This window comes from Accipiter gentilis, chromosome Z (assembly GCF_929443795.1).
Source record: "Accipiter gentilis chromosome Z, bAccGen1.1, whole genome shotgun sequence".
NCBI lineage: Eukaryota > Metazoa > Chordata > Aves > Accipitriformes > Accipitridae > Astur > Astur gentilis.
Genome location: NC_064919.1, coordinates 54,015,055 through 54,036,699, shown reverse-complemented (window position 1 = coordinate 54,036,699; position 21,645 = coordinate 54,015,055). Strand labels below are relative to the sequence as shown.

Below are 21,645 nucleotides of genomic sequence, written 5' to 3'. Positions count from 1 at the left end.
CAGTTCATTCTCACTGACATCTCAGTAACAGTCTGAACTCGGTCTGAAAAACAAAAGCTTTCAAAAAATCTGGATCTCAATTCTTCACTTTTATCCACCTTCTCTTTTACCAATACCTTTAGCAAAGCTGCAACAGCCTCCTGGTTAGCATTTCGAACATCTTCTCCGTTCACTGTCAATATCTGGTCTCCTTGCATCAATCTCCCATCTGTATCTGCTATTCCTCCTTTAACGATGTCTGACACAAACACCCCTGTATCATTTCTGCAAATACACACATGGATTTTTCATTACAGGTCCATTTTTATGGCTTGCTATTGGGAGCACAATAAGCATTGTCTCATTTTTCTGTTGAGTAATGCTGGGCTAGTTTCACTAGGAATGGCCAATTAGCTTAGTCACAAAAAATGACATGGAGAGTCTTCAAGTCTGCAGGACCTGAGCACCAGACCCCAACAGAAACATGAGCATGCCCAGCAAGTCCCAGACATTGACTATCCAGGTACATTCATACCTTTTCCCAACAATACTCAGTCCAAGGCCTTTGCCAGGCTTCTTTTGGAGCTCTATATTGAGTACATCATACATGTCTTCCTCCTTGTATTGGGCCTCATCTCTGTACACAGTGAGACGAACTTTTTGGGGAGTCTGTCGGAGGACATTTATCGCTTCATCATGTGTGGCATTCCTGAGGTCAGTCCCATTCACCTGCAATAAAAGCATACAATGATAAATTGTGCAGGACCTTCCAAGCAGACAACAGAAGATGCCTAACTAGCAAATGACAACAAAAGTGACCAAAGAAACCACCACACCTCCAATATCTGATCCCCAGCCCACAGTCTCCCATCTTTAGATGCTGCTCCTTCTTCATATACTTCATGGATAATGATTGCTCCCTGTGGATAAACAAAACAAAAATAAATTGCATGTTGAAAGAACATGCCCCTGCTTTGAACCAAGAACAACTGAAAATTCCTACTATAATTCATCAGTGATAAACAAAACCGTCAGATGTGTGACGAACAAACTACGAAAACATTTAAGAAGTTCATTTATACTTTCAATTTTAAAAGTGCTTTTTGCTTTTTTTTTTTTTGCCCCCCCTTTTTTTTTTTTACCTAAATTGGTATCTTTGGTATCTTTTTATAAATGCTACAGAAACAAATGAAGGAAATATCTCTTCTATCACACATTTTAATTTCATTATTCTTATTTCACTTGAGTGACACATATTTTTCCAACCAACCAGCAAAGTGTCTGCTCCTCCAACAATGCTCAGACCAAGACCCGTCCGCCCTTTGGAGATATCAATGGTTGTTTCACATCCAGGAATGATGGGACAAGTAGCTGGATCAGAGGTTAATGTGGCTGGAGTTGAAGATCTACTTGTGTCTAAAACAACAATTAAACACCTGATTATAGTAATACCACTTATTTTGGTATTAAAAAAGTGACTTTAAAACAGCATTTTGAGAGCCCATTAACAGTTCTACAGCAACAGCTGAGCAGCTGACCTACAGAGAATGATGCTGCCAACTCTCCCTTCCCCTCAGACAAGTACTATCTTCTAGTTTTATTCACAATTGTCCCATTTTTATACCATCAAGTTCCTGAATCACAGTCTGGATAGCCAAAGAAACTATTGTACACAACAGATTCTATTTAGGATGGAATTTAATTTAAACATCTATATCAGTAACTATGCAATGTAGACCAGAGATAAATGAAGTACATAGTATGAATTAAATATCAAGGATGTCAGCCCTGCACTTTTGCAATGGGTCAAGTCAAGGTCCATCTAACTAAATATTCTGTCTCAGACTCAGATCTGTACCATGAGAAAGAATGTTAAGTACGAATCATATATAGTCGTATTCCACAAGTCCAGCAATCCATGGTCAAGTCAAAGGTTTTATACACAACGATATATTTAGTGGCCCTCAAAAAGAACTTTAAGCCAGTCCAACTTTTAACTGGCCACTGACACAGCTTTTGGAAATAGTAAGTCTTGTGGTGTAAATATATATTCTCCTAGCGCGAATACATATTGCATCCTTATGTAGCAATTTATCCGTAAATTCAGTATCTCTGGTATGTGACAAATGGATCTTTGTTTCAGTATTTGTCAGTTCTGTATCCTTCACAGAAAAAAAAGCTAAAAATACTAGGAGGGGATACTGTGTAGCAACTAAAGGAAAGAATCAGCAATCAAAAGGTCTGGGATGTTCAGATTATCTCTGTCACTGATGTCTCCTGTGCTTTAAAGAAACACCAAAATTACATTTTTTCCAAGAGGTAAAAATAGGCATATAAATCCTTTTGAGACACTTTAAATGGGCACTGATTAAAAGAGGTTCCACTGAAACTAAGAGAGGATTTGACCATTCAGAAATACGGATTTATGTTAGACAAATACTTAGGTATAGTGTGAGCAATAGGTCCTTCAGGAACAGTAAGACTCAAAACTAAGAATCTTGGCCTCTGAAGCGAACCAGAAAGGCAATTAAGACTTTTTAAGGGTAAAGCTTCTGTGCGAGTATCGAACAGGTTACTCTATTGCTCTGCTATGCAAGTTCTTCATGTGTATGATGAGCAACTGTCCATGCTCAGTCCGAGCAAAGTAGGGGAGTCAAAGCTTAAGTAATATAATTCTGTCCAGAAGGCATAAAATGTACAAGAAATACATGAACTGAAGAATTGGAAGGGAATCTTGGTATGCAAGGCTGAGCTCATCTAGATAGCTGCATCGGTATTGAGACAAAAATTGCCTACACAGCACTGCTGGAAACACCAAAGTTGGGTACTGATGTAGTAGAAATCAGACCAATATGGAAAAAAAGTAGTTAGGGATGGGTTGCTTATTTGGAAGGAGTCTGTGCAGAGAAAACAAGGTGCAGGGGCAGCAAAAAGGTGGGCTTGGTAAAAGAAAGTGGGGGAATAAATTGTAAAATCAGGTGGAGAACCAAGAGGATGAGATCTTCCAGCAATTGGGTTGTAGGTGCCTGTAAATGGTAGTGAAGCCAAGCTGCAATCACAAATCCCCAGGATGCTGGAGGGAGCATTGCTGAAATCTCCATCAGGTCTTTATCCCTGAGACTTGCTGTGGCAGGGTAGAAATGGAAAGGATAGACTTGGACAAAGCAATAGATTATATAAATGCAGAAGGGAAGACAACAGAATTATTACCTAGTAGGTCTCCCGTGTGTTTCTTAAGATTTCTTTATAGTAGTATAATTGTGTATCAATACCACTTCTAATAATAATCAATGGAAACATGACTCAGTAATACTTGCAGTGGACTCAGTAATACTTGCAGTGATGTATATATACATTAACTGTGATGTGCACATTACTCAGTAAAGTTATTACTAGCTTCTTAGTAGTGTGGTGCTTAACCAATAACCATCATCAATTGGTCACATCTTGACTCTCCACTCGAAAGGGAGAGAGTCAAAAATGGCTAGTCATAAATGGCAAGACAGTCTCAGTCATTCCCCTGTGCTAGGAAAGATGACATGACTTTTCTCCCTCATTTAAAGGAAAGCCTCCTACTTAGTTCTGGACAACCTTGATAGAGGCACCTGCTGCACAGCCTTTGGGAGGGAGGAGGAAACATCTCCACCCTCCTGCCTCTAAAACAGGCCAGTGGGAAGGCAAGAGCTAGCTCTTTGGTGTGGAGCCTCACTGCTTTATTTAGACGAATCTGTAATCCAGAAGTACTAGCAAACGCAACTCAGAAGACAGCTGAGTGCACACAAAAGGAGAGAACTTGTTTATAAGCTGGGTGTTCATTTCCATGTCACAGCCCCAGTGAAGACAGACACACAAGGAGAACCTTACTTTTGACTGCTTCTGGTTCTGGTGAGCTGGAAGAGGGGACAGTTGCTGGTGGCTGCATATTCCTCCTCTCTGCTGGGGCAGTGCTGGAAGGGACTGGTGCTGCAGTCAGTCTATCCATCTCTGCTGAGTTGATTGTAAGCTTCACCATAGTTTTGGATGTCTTCAGTAGACTAATAAACTGAATGATAAAGAAAACTTGGTGAAGACTGTAACTGGACTGTTCAGTTGTAAAACAAAAGTGAAGCAGAAGAACTGTTCTGCAAACTGGAGCTAAAAGTCACAATCCTGCAGGTTTTCTTGGTAATGAATAAGGACAAATATTGACCTTGTTTTACAAGAAACAGCAATAGATTTATCTGTGGGCCAGACCTGGCTGATATTTATCAAGTAGCTTCCATGAAACTTTGCCAAACAACACCAGATGAGAATGTGGCAGTCTTTTCATGGCTTCTCTGGACAAATACTATGTTTATAACAATTAGAAAAATCAGAAAACTAGTATTGTCTTTAAATGCTTGGGTGGAGCCTAATTCTGATCCCACAGAAGTCAATGCCAAAATATCTACTGATTTAAATAAATGGGATACTGCCATCCTAGCTCCTCAATCAGATGCACTGCTGGAAGAAAAATCTGAAAATATTATCTGAACTATGGGAGGGAGAGAAGGACACTGGTGTGTAATGCAGAATCTAGTTTAAAGGGATACTGAAAAACCTTCACAATTAATTGCCATCTCACAGGGAAAACACCAAATCCTCCCAAGACTTTACATTTCGGTAGAATCAGATGTATTTTCTGAAATTACTTACTCAAGTAAGTTACTCTCTTTCTTCCAAAGCCTCCCTACTTCCCTGCAGAGAACTTCACTATCTCTTACTCATTTACTACTTCAGAGACAGCAGCACATCAAACAGTAAACTGGATGCTCTCCTAATTGCCCTCTAAAAATCAGAAAGTAATCTTCTTCTAAAGAATCACAAGGCAGGTGCTAGAAAAAAGCCCTCCCTGATTCATTACAGAACCCAAACTGAGTTTACAGAGCTAGAAGTTAGAAATAAATCTTGTTATTTAGGAATGGAGATTGTTTTCTTCAAAGGGTTGAAATACCAGGCTTGGAATATAATGATGCTGTTATTACATACACTCCCCATGTATAAGCACAGTTCATGGCCTGATTTACCACTGAAGCAACTCACCCATGTAAATTTACACATACTAATTTTACTGGTCCTAATACGTTTAAAGTGGAGTAACTATAAAGAGTCATTATTGAGTGACAGTTCGTGGCTTTTATCTCACAACTAAGTACCTCTCAGTCATCAGATCTGAACCACAGCGGGAAAAAAAATAAATCACATTTTTAGCACAGAGATAAGACGATTCATGTAATGCATTAATATAAAATAGCAGCTGAGCTTTAAATTCAGGCTTTAGCTTATTCTGCAGTAGTTTCCTTATCCAAACAATGCCTGTGGATCTTTGGCTCTTCAGCCAGCTTTGAGAATGAAGTCAGATTATAGTCATGAAAGCCTCACTGATTTGTTTAAGACACAATCACCTCCTACACTAAGTGGTGTGATTTCCGCAACATTTCTGACACTTCAGAAGCACCTTTTCTATGGGATGTCCCACAACAATTTCATCATCCACTGCCAGGATCTGATCTCCAACTTTGATTCGTCCATCCTGGAAATAACACAGAATAAAAAACATAAGCTCTGGATACTACTCCAAAAAAGGTTTTTCATTCCCTGTTCGGATTGTAAATGTTCTCACACCTTTGCTGCTGCACCATGATCTGTTAAGCTCTTAATAACTACTCCATTAATTGTGTCTTCTTCACTAATGGCAATTCCAAAGCCTCCTTGATCCTGGGGCAAACAGAAAAATGCAAATGGTTAGGCACTGTATTTATCAAAATGGTAGAATACATTCACTAAAGACTAGTGAAGGCAACAGACATAACAGAAGTTTGGGTTTTCACAATGCACCAATATTTTTGTTTTAAACTAAACTATTTCTGAAATAGATTTTGCCAACCTACAAACAGTATATTGGCTACCAAAATAAATCTGAAGCACTTTTAAATTCAAGTCCACTCCTTTGAAATTTAGAAGGTCAATTGTGATTCAGTTGTTAAATTCACAAATAAGAGTAAGAAACACAAAATATTTGGAAACTACAAACTGAGGTAAATAAAACTTCATGACATAGCTTAAATTCGTTCTTTGAAACCACAGAAGAAATACACATGGGAGTGGAAAATAAAAGAGGATGGGAAAATGTATGGTCTCCCTGTGAAATTATTAAATGTTTGTGGCAGAGTGAAATTTCCCTAAAGCTTTCACCTAGAACTAAATCATCCAGACCACTATCTGTAAGATATTCCCCTGGTTAATAATGGAAGGGTAGAAGGAGAAAAACCTACTAACAGTCTGCAAATCTCTATTCTTATGTCCACTGAATGCAACTGTCTTCTCCATGTCAATAAGCAGGAGCAGCAATTTTTCCACCCTTATTTGTAAGCTTCATAGTTCAGAACACCTGGTCATTTTCTCCCAGATGCAAAATTTCCACTAAATATGTATGTTATTTGGGGGGATTTGGTGCTTATAATCTGCTAATTCATTTACTTCAAACATCTAAGGCAATGACTTGACCTGAGGCACCACCAGCAGCTGGGTACCAAAAGTTCTACAAATAGGACAAGAGGTAACTTCTTCCATAGACACAAAGCAGTTGGCCAATTTATGTGGAGTTAAAGAGACTCATGAGGTTGCCAAAGACAGTCATTACATCAGGAAAACTTTGGGGTCTACTCACAAATAGGAAGGGAAGACATCTAGAAATCTCTATTCTGAGTTCAGGAAAGAGACACAAGTTTATTCACCATAAGAGAGACACCATTACAAAAAAGCAAATGGTGAATACAAATGTCGCTGATGTGAATTTAATTTTCAGCACATACCTTAGGGAGTTCCACATACTGAATGTTTTTATATGAACTGAAGTCAGAACAAGCACTGGAGTTTGCAGCGCTGCTATCAGTCTAATAGAAAATGAAAACATAACTGTGAACAACTATATCCAACATTTTACATCAAAATAAAGTAGCACACAAACATCTGAAGTGGGTGTGATCATTTTCCAGATTCATTTAAACTGCTATAACCCTATGCATGGGAATGTTAGATTTACTTCGTACTTTAGATGAAAATAAAATAAAACTGAATTTAGCACAGCTGTACTAAATTTAGCAGCTTTACTAAAATCTCGTTTGTTTTTCCCTTGGATTTCTTTTTCTTACAGCATTTGCTAAGCAGACAGGGCACTCCTCTATCCAGCACAATGTTAGTATCTCAGTCAAATGAGAAAACCAAAAATTTACTTTACCTCTTGATGTGGAAGTGTCCCTGAAGTACACTGTGAAGCCTCTACTGACTTTGCAGGGCAAACAGCCATCTGATTTACTGCATCTTTATTTCTACAATAGATTCAGTTAAAGAATGTAGTAAGAATGTAGTAATACAGCACCCTATTTCTTATAACAAGTTTAAGTCTAGTGCTTTCTTTTACTTTATTTCTGACACTCACAATGCAAATATCAAAACAGAAAAGAAGATATATTTAACAACTACTAAGAACTGGGTTCAAAAGCACATCTACCTTATCAAAATTAAAACAGAAACACTCTGTGTAAAACTTGAGCATATTAAAAGTAAATCTTTTTAGCCAAACCTTTAACCAGAACATACCTGATAAAGATTATTTTTACTTTAGATGGTGCACATTTGATTATTGAGGAAGCATTCTGATGAGTCTTTCCATAGAGTATTTGCCCATTTATCTATATAAAGGAAGGAAGCAATTATTTCTCAAAATATTTTAATTCCCTTATAATTAAACTAATTTTTAAGCCTTAAAAAAATCCATTATCTCACATCACTGGCTAAAGCAGCAATTGTATTAAAATAACAGAATATGTTATGTATTGCTTTCACTCCATTCTTCCAGTAAAAAATTCCTTACGGTTCAACTTCAGACTAACATTGTCATAGTGCTAAAAATGTCATTCTCTGAGTTACACTGGGTTGACTTGGCACATCATCTATTTCCACTTGCCATTGATCATCTCCTGACTGATGTGATGATAAAGCACGGCCATGGGAAATTCTAACCACAACAAATAAATGAATCGCTTATATCCAGCAATGGGATTGCTATTATTTATCGAATCTCAGCTCTAAGCCAGGCACTTCATACACAGAGGTCTGAACACTGGTGCTTTTACAATCTGAAGATTTGAACTGACAATCGTTGTCTTCATTTGGCAGAGCACACTCACTGAAACCCTTTGAAGCCCCTATGATTTGGATACAATTGGAAGTATCAGTGTGAATTTGCAGAATAAGGCCATTATTCGCTCACATTTTATTTGTTGCATTTCTTCTTGGAAATGGAAAATCTACAGTGCAGAAGTCCACTCTAAGACAGACGAAATGATTGGAAAAGGATAGCTTGGACTTACACAAAGGGAAAATAATGCAACACACACTGAGGTAGTACCAATAGAAGCAGAGAAGCAACGGACAGTGAGTAACAGACATAAGACTGAACTGAGGGCTGAGCATTAACAGCAACCCCTCAGCTCCCATGCAGCCATGGTCACAGGGATACTGAGCCCAGTCATTTACACTGAAGGTGACAATCCAGATGCAGCATTGCTTCCAGTGTTTGCCATGGGCTTGTGAAGAACCACGGTCAGGCTGTCAGCTGGGGGACAGGGCATGGCCGGCCACAGCTGATGGACAGCTACTGGGGAACATGAGGAGCAAGCTCAGATGTCTCCTCTCAGAAGAGGTTGAGACAATCTCAACCTCTAAGATGCTAAGATAATCTTTTAGCATCAGTTTGCAGGTTCACAACATGGACAGTAAGCAAGAAATTACATGAGAGCAGACTCAGACAGCTGTGTTTCAATGTGTCCTGAGGATACTTAGCACTAGCAACATCAAGCTTCTAAAAATACACATTTTAGCTGATTCAAGAGAACTGTCTAGCAGGTAACATTGGACTCTGCAACTAACCGGTTCCTCCACAAAACAAGATCCACAGTGCCACAAATCCCTTAGTTTCTCTCCTAGTCTGCAACTGCCAACCTACATCATTTACTCCCTCAGTGCCTCCCCCGAGCTTTGTTCAGTCTCACCATTACCCCCGTACCATCTCCCCAGTGCATCCTCAAACACCTCCACATACAGTTTTGAAGTTACACAAAGCATTTCTGTGACGGTAATGTAACTTACTGCTATCAGAATGAATGGGAAAACCTATAGCAGAGAATATATGTGCAAGTATCATCAACTAAACTGTGGCAATATAAAAATATACCTTATGCTCATATATGTATAGGGAATGTTAGCTGCACATTCAGCTGTTGGGTCTCTCCACAATGCCACTAGAAAACAGCCTGAATGTGTCATGAGATAGAAGTCCATAACACAAATGGATCTGTTCCTGTTTCCCCAATTTCATTTCCATTTTATATGTTAAGCAAGATAAAAATATTCTGATATTATCATACTTCCAGTAGACAGAGAAGTAACTAGAAAGTCTGGAGCACTCCACAGATGGATAGACTAAAGGACTTCAATATTTTCCATGGTCTGCAATGAACTGCCCTTCCATACATCTCTGTCACCCCGAAACTGCTGTCTTCCTCCATTTTTATCCATTTTAAATACAGACACACCTTTACTTAGTACTACTATAACCAGGAAAAAGAATCCCAGCTGCAGCTATTTGGCATACACCAGAATGAAAATCTGGTAGCATAGCGATGTCAACTTGGATAACTTGGGGATTTCAAAGTCCACTGAAGAACATCTATATTGCAGCAAGATTCTAATATTTTAGTGCATTTTAGGTCAGTATGTTAGGGTTTCAGTATAAATTGCAAAAACTCACCTCTAGTAACTCATCTGCAATCTGTAACCTGCCATCTTTGCCAGCTGCTCCATTTGGATCAATTCCCACTACAAAGACACTCATCCTGGATCGGTCTTTGTTACCAGCAAGACTAAGTCCCAGACCTGTCCTTCCTTTTTCCAGCTCAATCATGTGTAGCTCCCCCAGTAGATTTCCATAGCGCTGCACAATCTTTTCTAAATGTAAAAATGTGGGCAGTAGAGGTTGGATTTACATTAGAAAGTTTCGCAAAGTCACCTAGAGAATCAAGATCAGTGTCCAGTGGGCAGTATCTGACAGAAGAATCTCAAAATGGATGAGAAAATTTTAAGTGTAGAACACATGTTCTTTTAAGCTAAGCTTTAGGTGATTTATAACAATATTTCTAGTTCCTTGTTTTCCTTCTAACTTTGGAAAACATTAAAACCTCTCTTAAAAAAGGCTTTTCACACATAAAAGCAAGAATCTTCCCTCCAGTAACACCTTCAGGTAACAGAAGCTATCACATTAATCATTGCCATCAGTTACACAGAGTACACTGAAATTCTTCAAGTAGTCCTACATGTGAAACAGGGAATTTGGACCACAGAGGAAAACAGAGATTGGAGTGCAATGAAGAAGAACAAATTAGTTTTATATTTCACCATGTGCATCTGACCAAGCACAACTGAAAGTTGACAGCAACACTTAACACCCAAACCACAAAGCACATGAGAACAAAATAGTTCAAACTGGACCCCCCTTATCTTCTGCTACAGTGCTATTGCAACACTGAATTATCACAAAGGATAAACTTACTCCAGCTGTAACCGAACTCATCCTCCTTCTCCACATCCTCTGGGACTCTGCTAGAAGATGATTGCGCAACATCACAGCTTATTCCTGAAAATGCTGAAGGAGGGGGCAGAGGCAAGTTGTTACAAAGAGAAGTCTTTTCTGGCTCTAGATCGGACTGATCAAATGCCTGTGGAGAATAAGAAAAATGCAGTGGCTAAGCAGATGCAGACTCTATGTAGGGCAAACTAGTATACAAAAAAGTCAAAATGGCAATGACTATGGCTTTGAAGTTTAAATACCAAGCAGCTGGAATTCTAAATTAATAACACGGCACAAAAAGGCTGCAAGAGATAAAAGATGGAAACAAACACCAGGCAAGGTAAGAGATAACATCACTCCAAAATGCATTGGGAAGCAAACAACTCACAATAAAAGCCCAATTCAGTAAAGTTTTATGTGCCACTTTACATTTCAGAAAAAGTCTTTTATGTAGACTCAAAGTGATTTTTTTTTTTAATGTGACGTTTGTAAAAGACTTCTACTTCATTTTATTTTTTAAAAGCCACCACACATAATTTCTTCTTATCACGAGCTTTGGAAGCCACATAGGAGGAAAGGGAAAGGAAACAGAGAACTTGATGCTTTCAAAAATGCCAACAGAATAAAGACAGTAACTGGCATATTAACTGAAAGGACAATTTAAAACCAAAATGAAACAGATGATATTTAAGAAATCCACAGTAACTGGACTTTCTTAGTCTTATTTACTGATTTCCTGTAAGCTGCACAGGGGAGATCAAATAAAGGAGGATACAGATTAAATCACAAAGGAGACAAATACTTGTGGTCTTGATGTATGTGGTCTATTCATATTCACAAAAAGTTAAAAAGTATAAGCACACAATTACTGCAATATAATCGTTGAACGCCCAAATGCATAATCTGGCAAGCTTCCATTCAAGTCAGTTTCCCTGAGGAATATTGACTCTGATCAGGGATTTGGCTAGGTGTTTGTAATTTACATATTTTTGGCTTGGTCAGAGTAAACATGCCGGCAAGAAACCGCTTTCTGAATGTCATCATTCTGAAGCTTATGCATGCCCAAGAGACTTTGATACTTGCCAGATCAACTGTTGATGTAAACAACAAAAACTTCAGATGAAAACCAAGTATTTTTCCAACACTAGGATTTTCAGGTGTTGCCCTAGCTTCATAGCCCTGTTCTCATCATTTCAGCTTTCATTACCTCCATTATCAAAAGTTGAACACAGTATCTCAGACGGTGTCTCTGGGTGCCCAAACAGAGACAGTTTCTTCATCACAGGCAACAGTGAAATGGGTAACAACATACACCTTGGAAGACTTCAGTCTGCTTTAACGTGAAGGTGTTGAAAAAACGAGGAAGTTACCAATTTAGTCATACTGAGATTTAAGGAAGGTCTCACCTCTCAGGGAGAATGAGTTACCTTCATTCTCTGTATACTCCAAAGATTTGAAGAAAACGCAAATGCCCTATTTCAGTTCTCTCGTTCTGTTTCTGCTTGAAAAAGATTTTCTTTTCATTCAGGAAGTCATTAAATGCCAGAAGTTTGGGAAGTTTTAATATGGCAATCAAGACAGTAATTTTGATAAAAAATGCATATAAATCCTATATGATTTTTTCTATCATTATATCAGTCACATTGATCTGTGCTTCAAATCTAAGACAATGCCATCCTGTTGAGATGATACTTTGCATCACTAAATTTCATGTAGAAATCACTTACAGTTTATGCAAATTATACTCTAAAACATGCTAATAGTTACAGGGCAGACATAAACCTCAACTGAAGCAGCAAAATTCTAGTAAAGACATTGTTACCCATCAGAATCAGAGTAGGGTGGAAACACTACTTAATAACATTCGAAGTGATTTTTCAAAATCAAAAATTCATGTATGCACCATGGAGAAAAACTGGTGACAGACCTCTACCTCAAGGAGGGGTGAAGGGGAGAGTAGTTCCAGAAACATTGATTTTTCAGAGTGCATCCTAGAATTTTAACTGGAAAGCTACATAATATACTGAAAAAATGAGGAAATGCAGTGTGAGAGCAGACCAGATCAGCAGACCTTACAGTAGTCTCCATGTTTTAAAACCAAAATTAACCTATCACTTTAGTGGTACTCCTGGTAAATGACAGTGTCCAAGATCTTTGCAAAATTAAAGAAAACATGACCAAAAAAAAAAAGAACAAAAAATTGCTGTAAAGGACCTCTGGAAGATCTATAAGGTGTGGAAGTATGGCTACATCCTGACAGATTAGCACTTATGAACTGCAGCCACCATAATCTGATTGACAAAAAATTGATTTTTTCTGTACCTTTGCACGCATACATAAGTCTGAACAAGTCTGATGTTTAAGGAAATGCTGAAATGAATGTAAAAGCAATGCTCCTTTGTAAGAAGGATAAAAAGAATGTTACAAAGCCATTTGGGTGGAGGGGACCATGTCCTGCCTCCAAAACTCAGCCTGCCACACATGCATCCCCAGCAGCAGAAGCTGGGCCCTGCAGTTTACACACATAAGACTTTTGCTCCCTGAATCGGGCCACACACAGAAACTGTAAAATGCTTTAACTCATGAAATACTTTCGGTGTGCCATGGCACAGTATTTCATTTAAAATGCAAAGCATTAGACAGTGCATGAACCCATTTGGCTACCAAGGTCACTCCGATCACAGCCAAGCAAATATTAAAAATGGCAGCAAGTTTGGTGCAGTATCACTTTCAACAAAGGAGGCACACGTGGAGGAAGAAGCAGAACTCCAGAAGGTATCACAGGCCATGTCCAAACGTACAGCACACATATGGTAGGACCCACTCACTGGAATCAAGACAAACCTTGAAAGGTGTGGGAGCAAAAGGGTTAGTTGGGGAACAACGGAAGGTAACCCTAATGGGATTCGATACCTCCTATAGTAACAGAAAACAGCAATCCATATGTTACAGCACTTTTGTCAATACACAGCATTATTAATGAGTAACTCATTTTTAGTTACGGATTCATTTCACTAACAGCAGCAACTTTATTAACTCCACTTATAAATGGACAAAAGTATTTAAGGGGTTATTAAGGACCCTGTTTCAGTGAAGTTTATTACTGTACATGAACCTTAGTTCAGCAGAAGCGGACAGAGATGACAAAAGGCCATTCTTGTCCCAGTGTTAAAAAAAAAATTATGCAGGAACTGCAAAAACATTAGGTTTTCTCTAAAAATATGTGTAATTTTTTTCAGAAATACTTCTGAAAATATAGGAAATACAAGCCATCGTTTATATTACACTTCTACTCCCTTTCCTTAAAACTGTAACAAACACAAAGACAGATTTCAAAAACACACATGCAATTATACACCACATATCATATCATAAATTTTCATTGCACTTTCAATATATTTGACAGCACAGAAAACAGACAAAGGGCACAATCACTCCCAAGATGTATAACCAGCTAGAAATTATTTTATTAAATCAGAAATGCATGCACACAAGAATTAATCCTTTATTTATTATTGTGTTAGAGGTTAACTCTGTTCACAATAAGAATAACATGCAGTAAGCACTAAGCACACAAAAAAAAGAATCTAACTTCTTTCATATTTCCAAAGATGTCAGCATCCTGTTCATGGTGCATTAGAAGAATTTTCAAGAAGCAGAAGGAAAATATTTTCAGCATCATAAAACAAAAGCTGCCACTGTTTTTTTTTCATGCAAAAAGAAAGAAGAGATATCAAAGTTGGAAAGTCCTTACCACATAAAAAGAAAATTAATTACATAGCAGCAAAACACCTCACGCTGATGAGAGAGTTACACTCAAGTAGGTATTTAACATATAACATGGGGACTGATTTTGTAATTGAGAACCTACTCCTTTGGTAGTTGTGATTACATCAGATTCAGTGGTTATGATTAATAGAGCTGGCATTTTTTAACTTCTTCAAAACTGTTCTGTGTGCATGCGTGTCTGTGTCTTTTTAATTCACTGCACAGAATTTCCACTCTCATCAGCACAGTATTTTACCCAAGTTGGTATAAAAGAATTTAAATGCAGAGAGACACCAATGGCAAAGAAGCACACACATAATGTTTGGTGAGTCAGAAGCAGACAGTGTGTCATCATCCAACCTTGTTAGTGTTGAACTGAGTAGAATCAGCAAACGGGTTAGTGCTACTGAAGACAGCTGGCCTACAGAAAAGACCATTCTGCAGGAAAAGCAAGGAAGCGTTCTAAAAGGAAAATGTTAATAGAAAATAAGCAAAAACATTTTTAAATTAATCCTTTCTGACTTATGAAGCAAAACATATTTATTTAGCTATTTGTGCTAACCAAACAATGTCCACTTCCTGCACTTTGCTACAGACATATGAAGGTAAGTAAAACTGTATGCCCTGTGTTTGTATCAGCTATGTTTAGCAGAGCATAGAGGAAAAGCTCTGATCCTCATACCTGTTCTAGCCTACAAAGTGCATGAAGTGCAGAATTCAGCAGGATGAACAACTGAAAATTTACTTGCTATTATATTGGTACAAATTTGTCCAAGCATCTCAGTATATGGGATACTCTGACACATTAGTTAATTATAAAATTGTGGATTTCTGGATTAGAATAAACACAATTCTTTGCAATAATGCAGAAGGTTTTTATTTTGAAAACCACAGATTAATTCTCATAATTTGATTTACCTCTTGTGGTAACACGTTTACTGTGTACTTCACAAAAGAGAAGGTTTAGTAATATTAGGCATCTCTAAACAGACTTCATATCTAATAATAACTTTTACAGATCACTTTATATGTGTGTGCATGTATACTTTAATGAAACTAAATCCTCTGGTCTTCTCCTTAAAAAACACAAGGTACTTCCTTATTATTATTTAACACAAAAGGAGTTTTCATATTTAGACAAAATTAAAGGATGTAATTTGACCATTTATATTCTTTATGTAGTTTTTGTACTGTACTCTATTTTGAGATCAGAACCTGTTTAATAAAGAGGAAACAGCTCTGATTTTGCATAGTATGTTGGAAATACTTTTCAATGTATACTTAAAAGTAATTTCTACACTAGATGTATCTGTCTGGCAATTGCCTTAATGTCGTAGGGCTCTAAGTTTAATACTGGTGGAAAATAAGAAATATAGTAAGTGGAAAAGAATGTGAAAGGCTTGCAGCATCAACTGATACTTTTATATCACAGTAATTTAATCCAGATACATATTAAAAATTTTCTTAAAGCATTTTGGTTTTTTAATGCTCCTGAAAATAGAAAATGCATCCCTAAACATTTATTTGCAAGTATCATTTTGCAAAACAAAAAGTAACGTTATTTGGTAAGACAACACGTGTCTTGGTTCTACAGTATCTTCAGCAATGAGAAAGTAGAGCTGTGCATGAATGCAGTTTCTTCAATTATGAGTCACTCAGAGTCCACTGGCAGTTTCCCTACAGTACAACAAGATTTTCTGTTTACACATGTGATTCACCTTTGAATTTGTCTTTCATAAAGAGAAATTTGGGAAAAGTAATTTGCCTGTGTAATGATCCTATTACACTTTAACAATTACATTTGTCATCTGCATAAAATTTTAAATTGTATCTTGATGAAATTTTAGCTTACTAGAATAAGCATCACAAACATTTTGTACATAGTGAAATCAGTAATATAAAATAATAAAAATAATAAAAATCAGGAATATAGTGTAACAGTGAAATCCTAGTAAAAGAGAAAACAAAAGATCAGCCACAGTAATCCAAAATCTTGCCTTTTGTATTTTGCCATGATGGCATAGCACCTAAAATATTACTGCCAGCTCAAATTCTAATTCATGCAAGAGCATTGTATTAATATGGACTGATCAGTGCGGTAAAATATGGGGCATTTGAATTTACCTAAACAGTTCTGTTTAGCATGCCTTCTTGCACAGTCTAGGACCACAAGAAGCAAATACTAAAATAAAGGGTATTTTTCCTTTTACTTATTTTTTTCAAAACAAAACCTAAAATAACAGGATTTACTTTACCTTTTTTTTTTCTTTTGTTTTTTTTTCAACTAACTTGTGTTCAGCATTTTATTAGTGTGCCCAGGATGCCCAGTTATCAGAAACTAGCTAGCATTTCATATTGCACAATGCTGTAACCCTACAAATTATCTGGGATAATGGTGATAGATTAATTCTTACTCACGAGATAGGCAGAGCAGTATCAGCATGAAACACAGATTTGATGGATAACTGCTTGCTAGCAAAACTATCAACTAGCTTTTCGCATGGCATTTGCATTATTTGGGCTATTCTGGCATACACTGAGGATCTCTTTAACTACTACAGCAGCCTGAATGAAAAAAACAAAAGGGAAGAAACTGACTCAGCAACACATCAGTTGAAACTGACTGCCTTGCTAAATACATAGCTGTGTGCAGCCAGCTAGCTATCTGGGTGACTGCACATGAATGAAGGCAGGAAATTCCGTTATAAGATCTTATTATAAAGTACAGATGCAAGTTTCAAAAGATGAAGACAATAAATATAATGTCATTTACAAAGATCACAATGCAACGCATGTGTACAGTAAGAGCATTTGCAATGTTCCTGCTTACAGAAAAATGGGTTTGTCCATAAACAGTCAAGAAATAACCAACAAGCTTAATAATCCGAAAATAAAGAGAACAAAGAACTACAATTAAAAATAGCAAAGTAGCATTCTCTAAATACAAGTTGTGATAAAATAACGGCATCATTCCCATCCCAAACTGGCCTAAACATTCAGCAGTGGCAATTTTGTTCACATCACAGCAAATGCAAAAGCCTTACTTTAGTAGCTTGAGTATCAATAACCAACATTCAATAAAGCTTTTTCATGCAACTTTACCTTAGATGACTGACGATAAAATGGGTTAGTAGTTTTCTGCCCACAGGGAGCAGAAGCTGAAGAAGGGCTATAAAGAGACTCTGGCTGGGGAACAAGAGTTATGAGACAACTAGTAAATAAACATGCAGCTTACACAGACTCTACAATGAGGAAGTTTAGTTTCTAATGATGCAAACAACTTATATTAAAGCTCAGTAGCTTTTGTCTGCAATGTCCATGCAGCTTAGTGACAGAAAACTTCCGTGTACTTCTAGGTCCTTTCATTAATGTCCAATGAATTTTTTAACAGGTGCTGTATTTCTGCATGCGCTCCTCAGACATGCTGTCAATCTCTAAGAGCTGGTTTTAGTTAGACTCCTACTCTGCCCCCCAACAAATTATCTTTCTTGAGGCTTTTCAAAATAGTTTGAGGACGGCGTGCTGGAGGGTAATTCCAAATCCAAATCGATTTCATTCTAAATGGAAATAATACTTAAATCAAATCTTTGTGCCTAAAATAGCTGAGATGGAACTTTCAGGATTAAGATTAAATATCCCATTCCCAAACACCACCACCTTGAACATTTGTTTCATCTATTACTATGTATTACATCTCTTTTCACATTCTTTATGCTTACCCTTGGTCTGCTTATAATGCTCTGTACCATAAAGACTACAGGATTGCCTGCCTTCCGTATGGCTTCCACAGCTTGTTCGTGGCTGGCATCTCTGAGGTCAATTCCATCCACCTGTAATTGGAAGGCCTCATCTTAACATTGCAAGAAGCTACAAGAATGATGAGTCAGCTTTGGGGTTTGGTTAGGGAACTTTGACTAAAACCTAAGCCCAAACCTCTGTTACTGGTGGAAAGGTTTCTACTGAGTTGGCCTGAGGTCCCTCTCACACAAGTTTGAGATTTCCAAGAGCACTGAAAGGACATCAAATAAATATTCTCCATGCTTTTTAAAAACAGGTTTTTCAACATTCTTGGTTCAGGCTGCATAGGATTTCCCACAGGCAACGTAACAGAAGAGGTATGATAACAAGAAGAGATAAGGTAATCTGAAGAGAGTGGTAGTGTTTGCCAAATAGCGCTTCCTGCAAACCTATCTCAGAATATCCCACCTCCCCGGACTTTATGAGATTTACAAACTGAAACTTGTTGGGTGCTGGAGGGTCTTTCATTATGGAGTATTATGTCAGTACAGTGTACTTTTTTTTCCTTTTTTTTTTTTTTCCTTTTTAGAAAGCAAGATAAGACCAATTTTAGCTACTAGATGCTTTCCCCAGAACTTAAATTTTTAGGTCAGAGCTGAAAAGCTTTCTCTCTTCTAGAAGAAAGCATTTACAAAGGATGGCTAAGGACAAATTTTTGCCTGCTTTTCTTCATGCTTTTGGATGTACTGGTGTGTAAAACAGTTTGTCTTGTGATCCAGGTAAGAACCATGTTATGGTGAGGTTAGCATCAGTAAAGCATTCTCACAATGACCATAATAAAAGCTAGAAGCTAACACAGAAAGGTTATTTGTTAGTGGCAATTCTTGCACACCGTTATGCAATGAGGACTACCCCTACCTTTTAAATTGTCTAATTCTATCTTATCTTAACCATCCAATGTAAATAAAGAGAGAACACAAACAATCTGAGCGAGGTAACTCTCTACCTATGAGGAACTGAACAATAAAACTAAGGGTTTCTGACTCCCCATGTCTGAAATACTGTATGCACTAGCAGAGAGAAAAGCCTAGATACACCACAACTTGAGAAACTGAAATAATCCATTCAGAAACAGTCACATTAACACAACACTAGTTAATTTCACTCATGCGCTCCAACTTCTGCAAGCATCACTGTCAGAGACAATTCCTGCATTCATAAAAATCCAGGTATTCAAATATAATGCATGTTTTTTAACTGTGGCCATCAAGCAAAATTCCACCTCCCAACCTGTTACACACTGGAAACTCTTCCACCTTGCTGTAGAAAGTGCTTTAAGGTATTAATTCAAGATCCTTCATATAGATCTTGTAGCAGACAGTAAACTGCAGTTTAAGTATCGCCATGTAAAGCAAGCCCAGTCTGATCCAGGGGAGAATCAGCATCTCCATCACCCTGCTTACTATGTGTTACTGATGGACAGTCAGCTAAGGACATCCAGCAGGGCAAAGAAGAATGCAGTTCCTAATGGCCTGAGACTGGAAACAGAGTAATGTCTGACTTATTGATAATCATCACAGGAAAGACACATTCCTTTCAGTATGTTCATTCTTCAATATCTTTAAGTGAGAAAGCACAAGTGGCTGCATGAGTACAGGACTGGCTAAGCAGAAGACAAATCTAGATAAATTCCTCCCACCAACATCAGTGACCACCCTATCTTCTCTATCAAATCCAGCTTTCTTCATGACAACAGGAAAAAAATTTTGTCTCCCTTAATTCCTGCAAAAGATGTACAAGAATGATGTGATCTGAGTGAGATTTAAGAGGGGAAATAAGCTTGGCATTTATTTGCATGATTTACTGTACACTGGCCATTTCTGTTGCTATCCAATCTCCAAAGGTAAAACCTTTTAGCTTCACAAAACTTAGGCATTTTCCCACACATGCTGGCTTTAAAACAGGCAGGTAGAACTGCTGGCTTTGTAGACCCCTGCTCACACAGTCAGTCATCTATGCTTTAGGTTGTATATTCAACTTAAAGCACACAAACATCAGCAGATGGTACTACACTCTGTATGGCTCAAGTGGTGCCAGCTGGAGCAATTACACAGCTGTCAGCCCAGGACCACACATCCATCTCAGCGGCTCTTGAGATGCTGGGGATATTGCAAGCAAAAGGCATTCAGCTGGTACCTCCACGATCCGATCTCCGGTTTTCAGCGTTCCATTTTTGCCAGCTGGGCTGTCTTCCAGGATGTGCTTGATAAAGATCCCTCTCATTACTTCTCCATTACTCAGGCGGCTCCCCATCCCTCGTCCTCCAACAATGCTGATCCCCAGTGACTTGCTAGGCTCTCTCCAGAGTTCAACCCTGTTGTGAAAAAACAAGGACCAAAATAAATGAAAATCTGTTGTGATTATGACAATGCGGCACACTGAAGACACCTTGATTTGCACAATGGTTTAAAAACATTCAGGAATAACTCCTCCTTGGAAAGTTCTGTCTTTCAGTGGGACTTACCTACTGAGTTGCTCAGAAAGTCTGTAATTGTGTCTACTGTTGTTCACTTTATTTTGGATTCTAAGCAAAACTTTGAATCCTTCTCTTCATCTCTTCTTACTGTCTCCCAAAGAGTCAGCCTACACAGATAAATTACTAAAGCAACTAAGAAACTGCTAGATTGCAGGGATTTAGACCCATGGCAATAAAAATCAACAGTGAATTACTCCTGCAATGCAAAATATACTTAAGTGCAGCAATTCTGTTGTTTTCTTATTCCTCCTAAAATACATTTCAGGTTTCAAAACTTTTTAATTTCAGATGAGATTTTATACTGTGCAACTAGATCTGCACTCACTTTCTGGGCTGGTTCCAGTTACTGAAAGCTGCATTTTGAAGATCACTTTCTTCTCCTTCCCCCTCTTCACGTTCTGGAAGCTCTGGGAGTTCCCTGCTGATGAACAGGAACATGCAATTCATTTTTAAAGAACCTACATAATCACTAGATTTCAGTGCAAAATTTCATGTATTGGATCACCCTGCCAGCATTAGAGTTCGTACACAGGGTCTGTGTAATGAACTTCTTTTTCAGATGTCCTTTAGAATACATATTGCATTTGGGGATTCCCTGCCTACTTGTCTCCGCAATTAAGTTGCTATCAACTGACAACCACAGAATAAAAGACTTTGCATTTTGGAACTAGAACCAAATTAAAGCCGAAGGTAATTATTTATTGTTTCCAAAATAGATGAAATTACAACAACAGCATTGAAAAACAGTTACTGCTTTTGGAGATTAATTTTCAATAACATAAATTATTAGTCACTTTGAATATTTTGGCCTATAATTGTAATGAATTTTTGAAACTCAAAGAAAAGGACAGCATAATTCATTCCTTCCAGTATATGTTCTGGAAAGACCATCAATGCCAAATTCTCATGTTGGAAGCACTGAGTATTTTTGGCAATACATAAATCAAATTGCATGGTATTCAAGAGATGTTTAGCA

The 21,645-nt window shown here is 37.7% G+C and overlaps 1 protein-coding gene across 12 annotated transcripts in view; it reads right to left on the bottom strand.

The window, feature by feature from the left end:
- The window catches only part of MPDZ (multiple PDZ domain crumbs cell polarity complex component), a 1,139,709-nt gene that overhangs the window by 1,052,587 nt on the left and 65,477 nt on the right, over positions 1-21,645 (bottom strand). For 9 of the 12 annotated variants that reach the window (XR_007505031.1, XR_007505032.1, XM_049794692.1 and 6 more), the window contains 15 exons: positions 20,995-21,090; positions 20,330-20,507; positions 18,115-18,225; positions 10,610-10,775; positions 9,812-10,008; positions 7,600-7,691; positions 7,238-7,328; positions 6,813-6,893; positions 5,623-5,715; positions 5,456-5,530; positions 3,844-4,021; positions 1,250-1,395; positions 816-899; positions 515-708; positions 117-264 (listed from right to left, as the gene is read on the bottom strand). Coding sequence is in view for 10 of the 12 variants with exons in the window: in XM_049794692.1 (XP_049650649.1) it covers positions 117-264; positions 515-708; positions 816-899; positions 1,250-1,395; positions 3,844-4,021; positions 5,456-5,530; positions 5,623-5,715; positions 6,813-6,893; positions 7,238-7,328; positions 7,600-7,691; positions 9,812-10,008; positions 10,610-10,775; positions 18,115-18,225; positions 20,330-20,507; positions 20,995-21,090 (1,930 nt within the window). In the remaining 2 variants the exon portion in view is untranslated. Of the gene's footprint in view, positions 1-116; positions 265-514; positions 709-815; positions 900-1,249; positions 1,396-3,843; positions 4,022-5,455; positions 5,531-5,622; positions 5,716-6,812; positions 6,894-7,237; positions 7,329-7,599; positions 7,692-9,811; positions 10,009-10,609; positions 10,776-13,471; positions 13,544-14,755; positions 14,858-17,497; positions 17,582-18,114; positions 18,226-20,329; positions 20,508-20,994; positions 21,091-21,645 lie in introns of all 12 variants that reach the window. The other 3 variants (XM_049794694.1, XM_049794697.1, XM_049794701.1) reach the window with 2 other exon arrangements.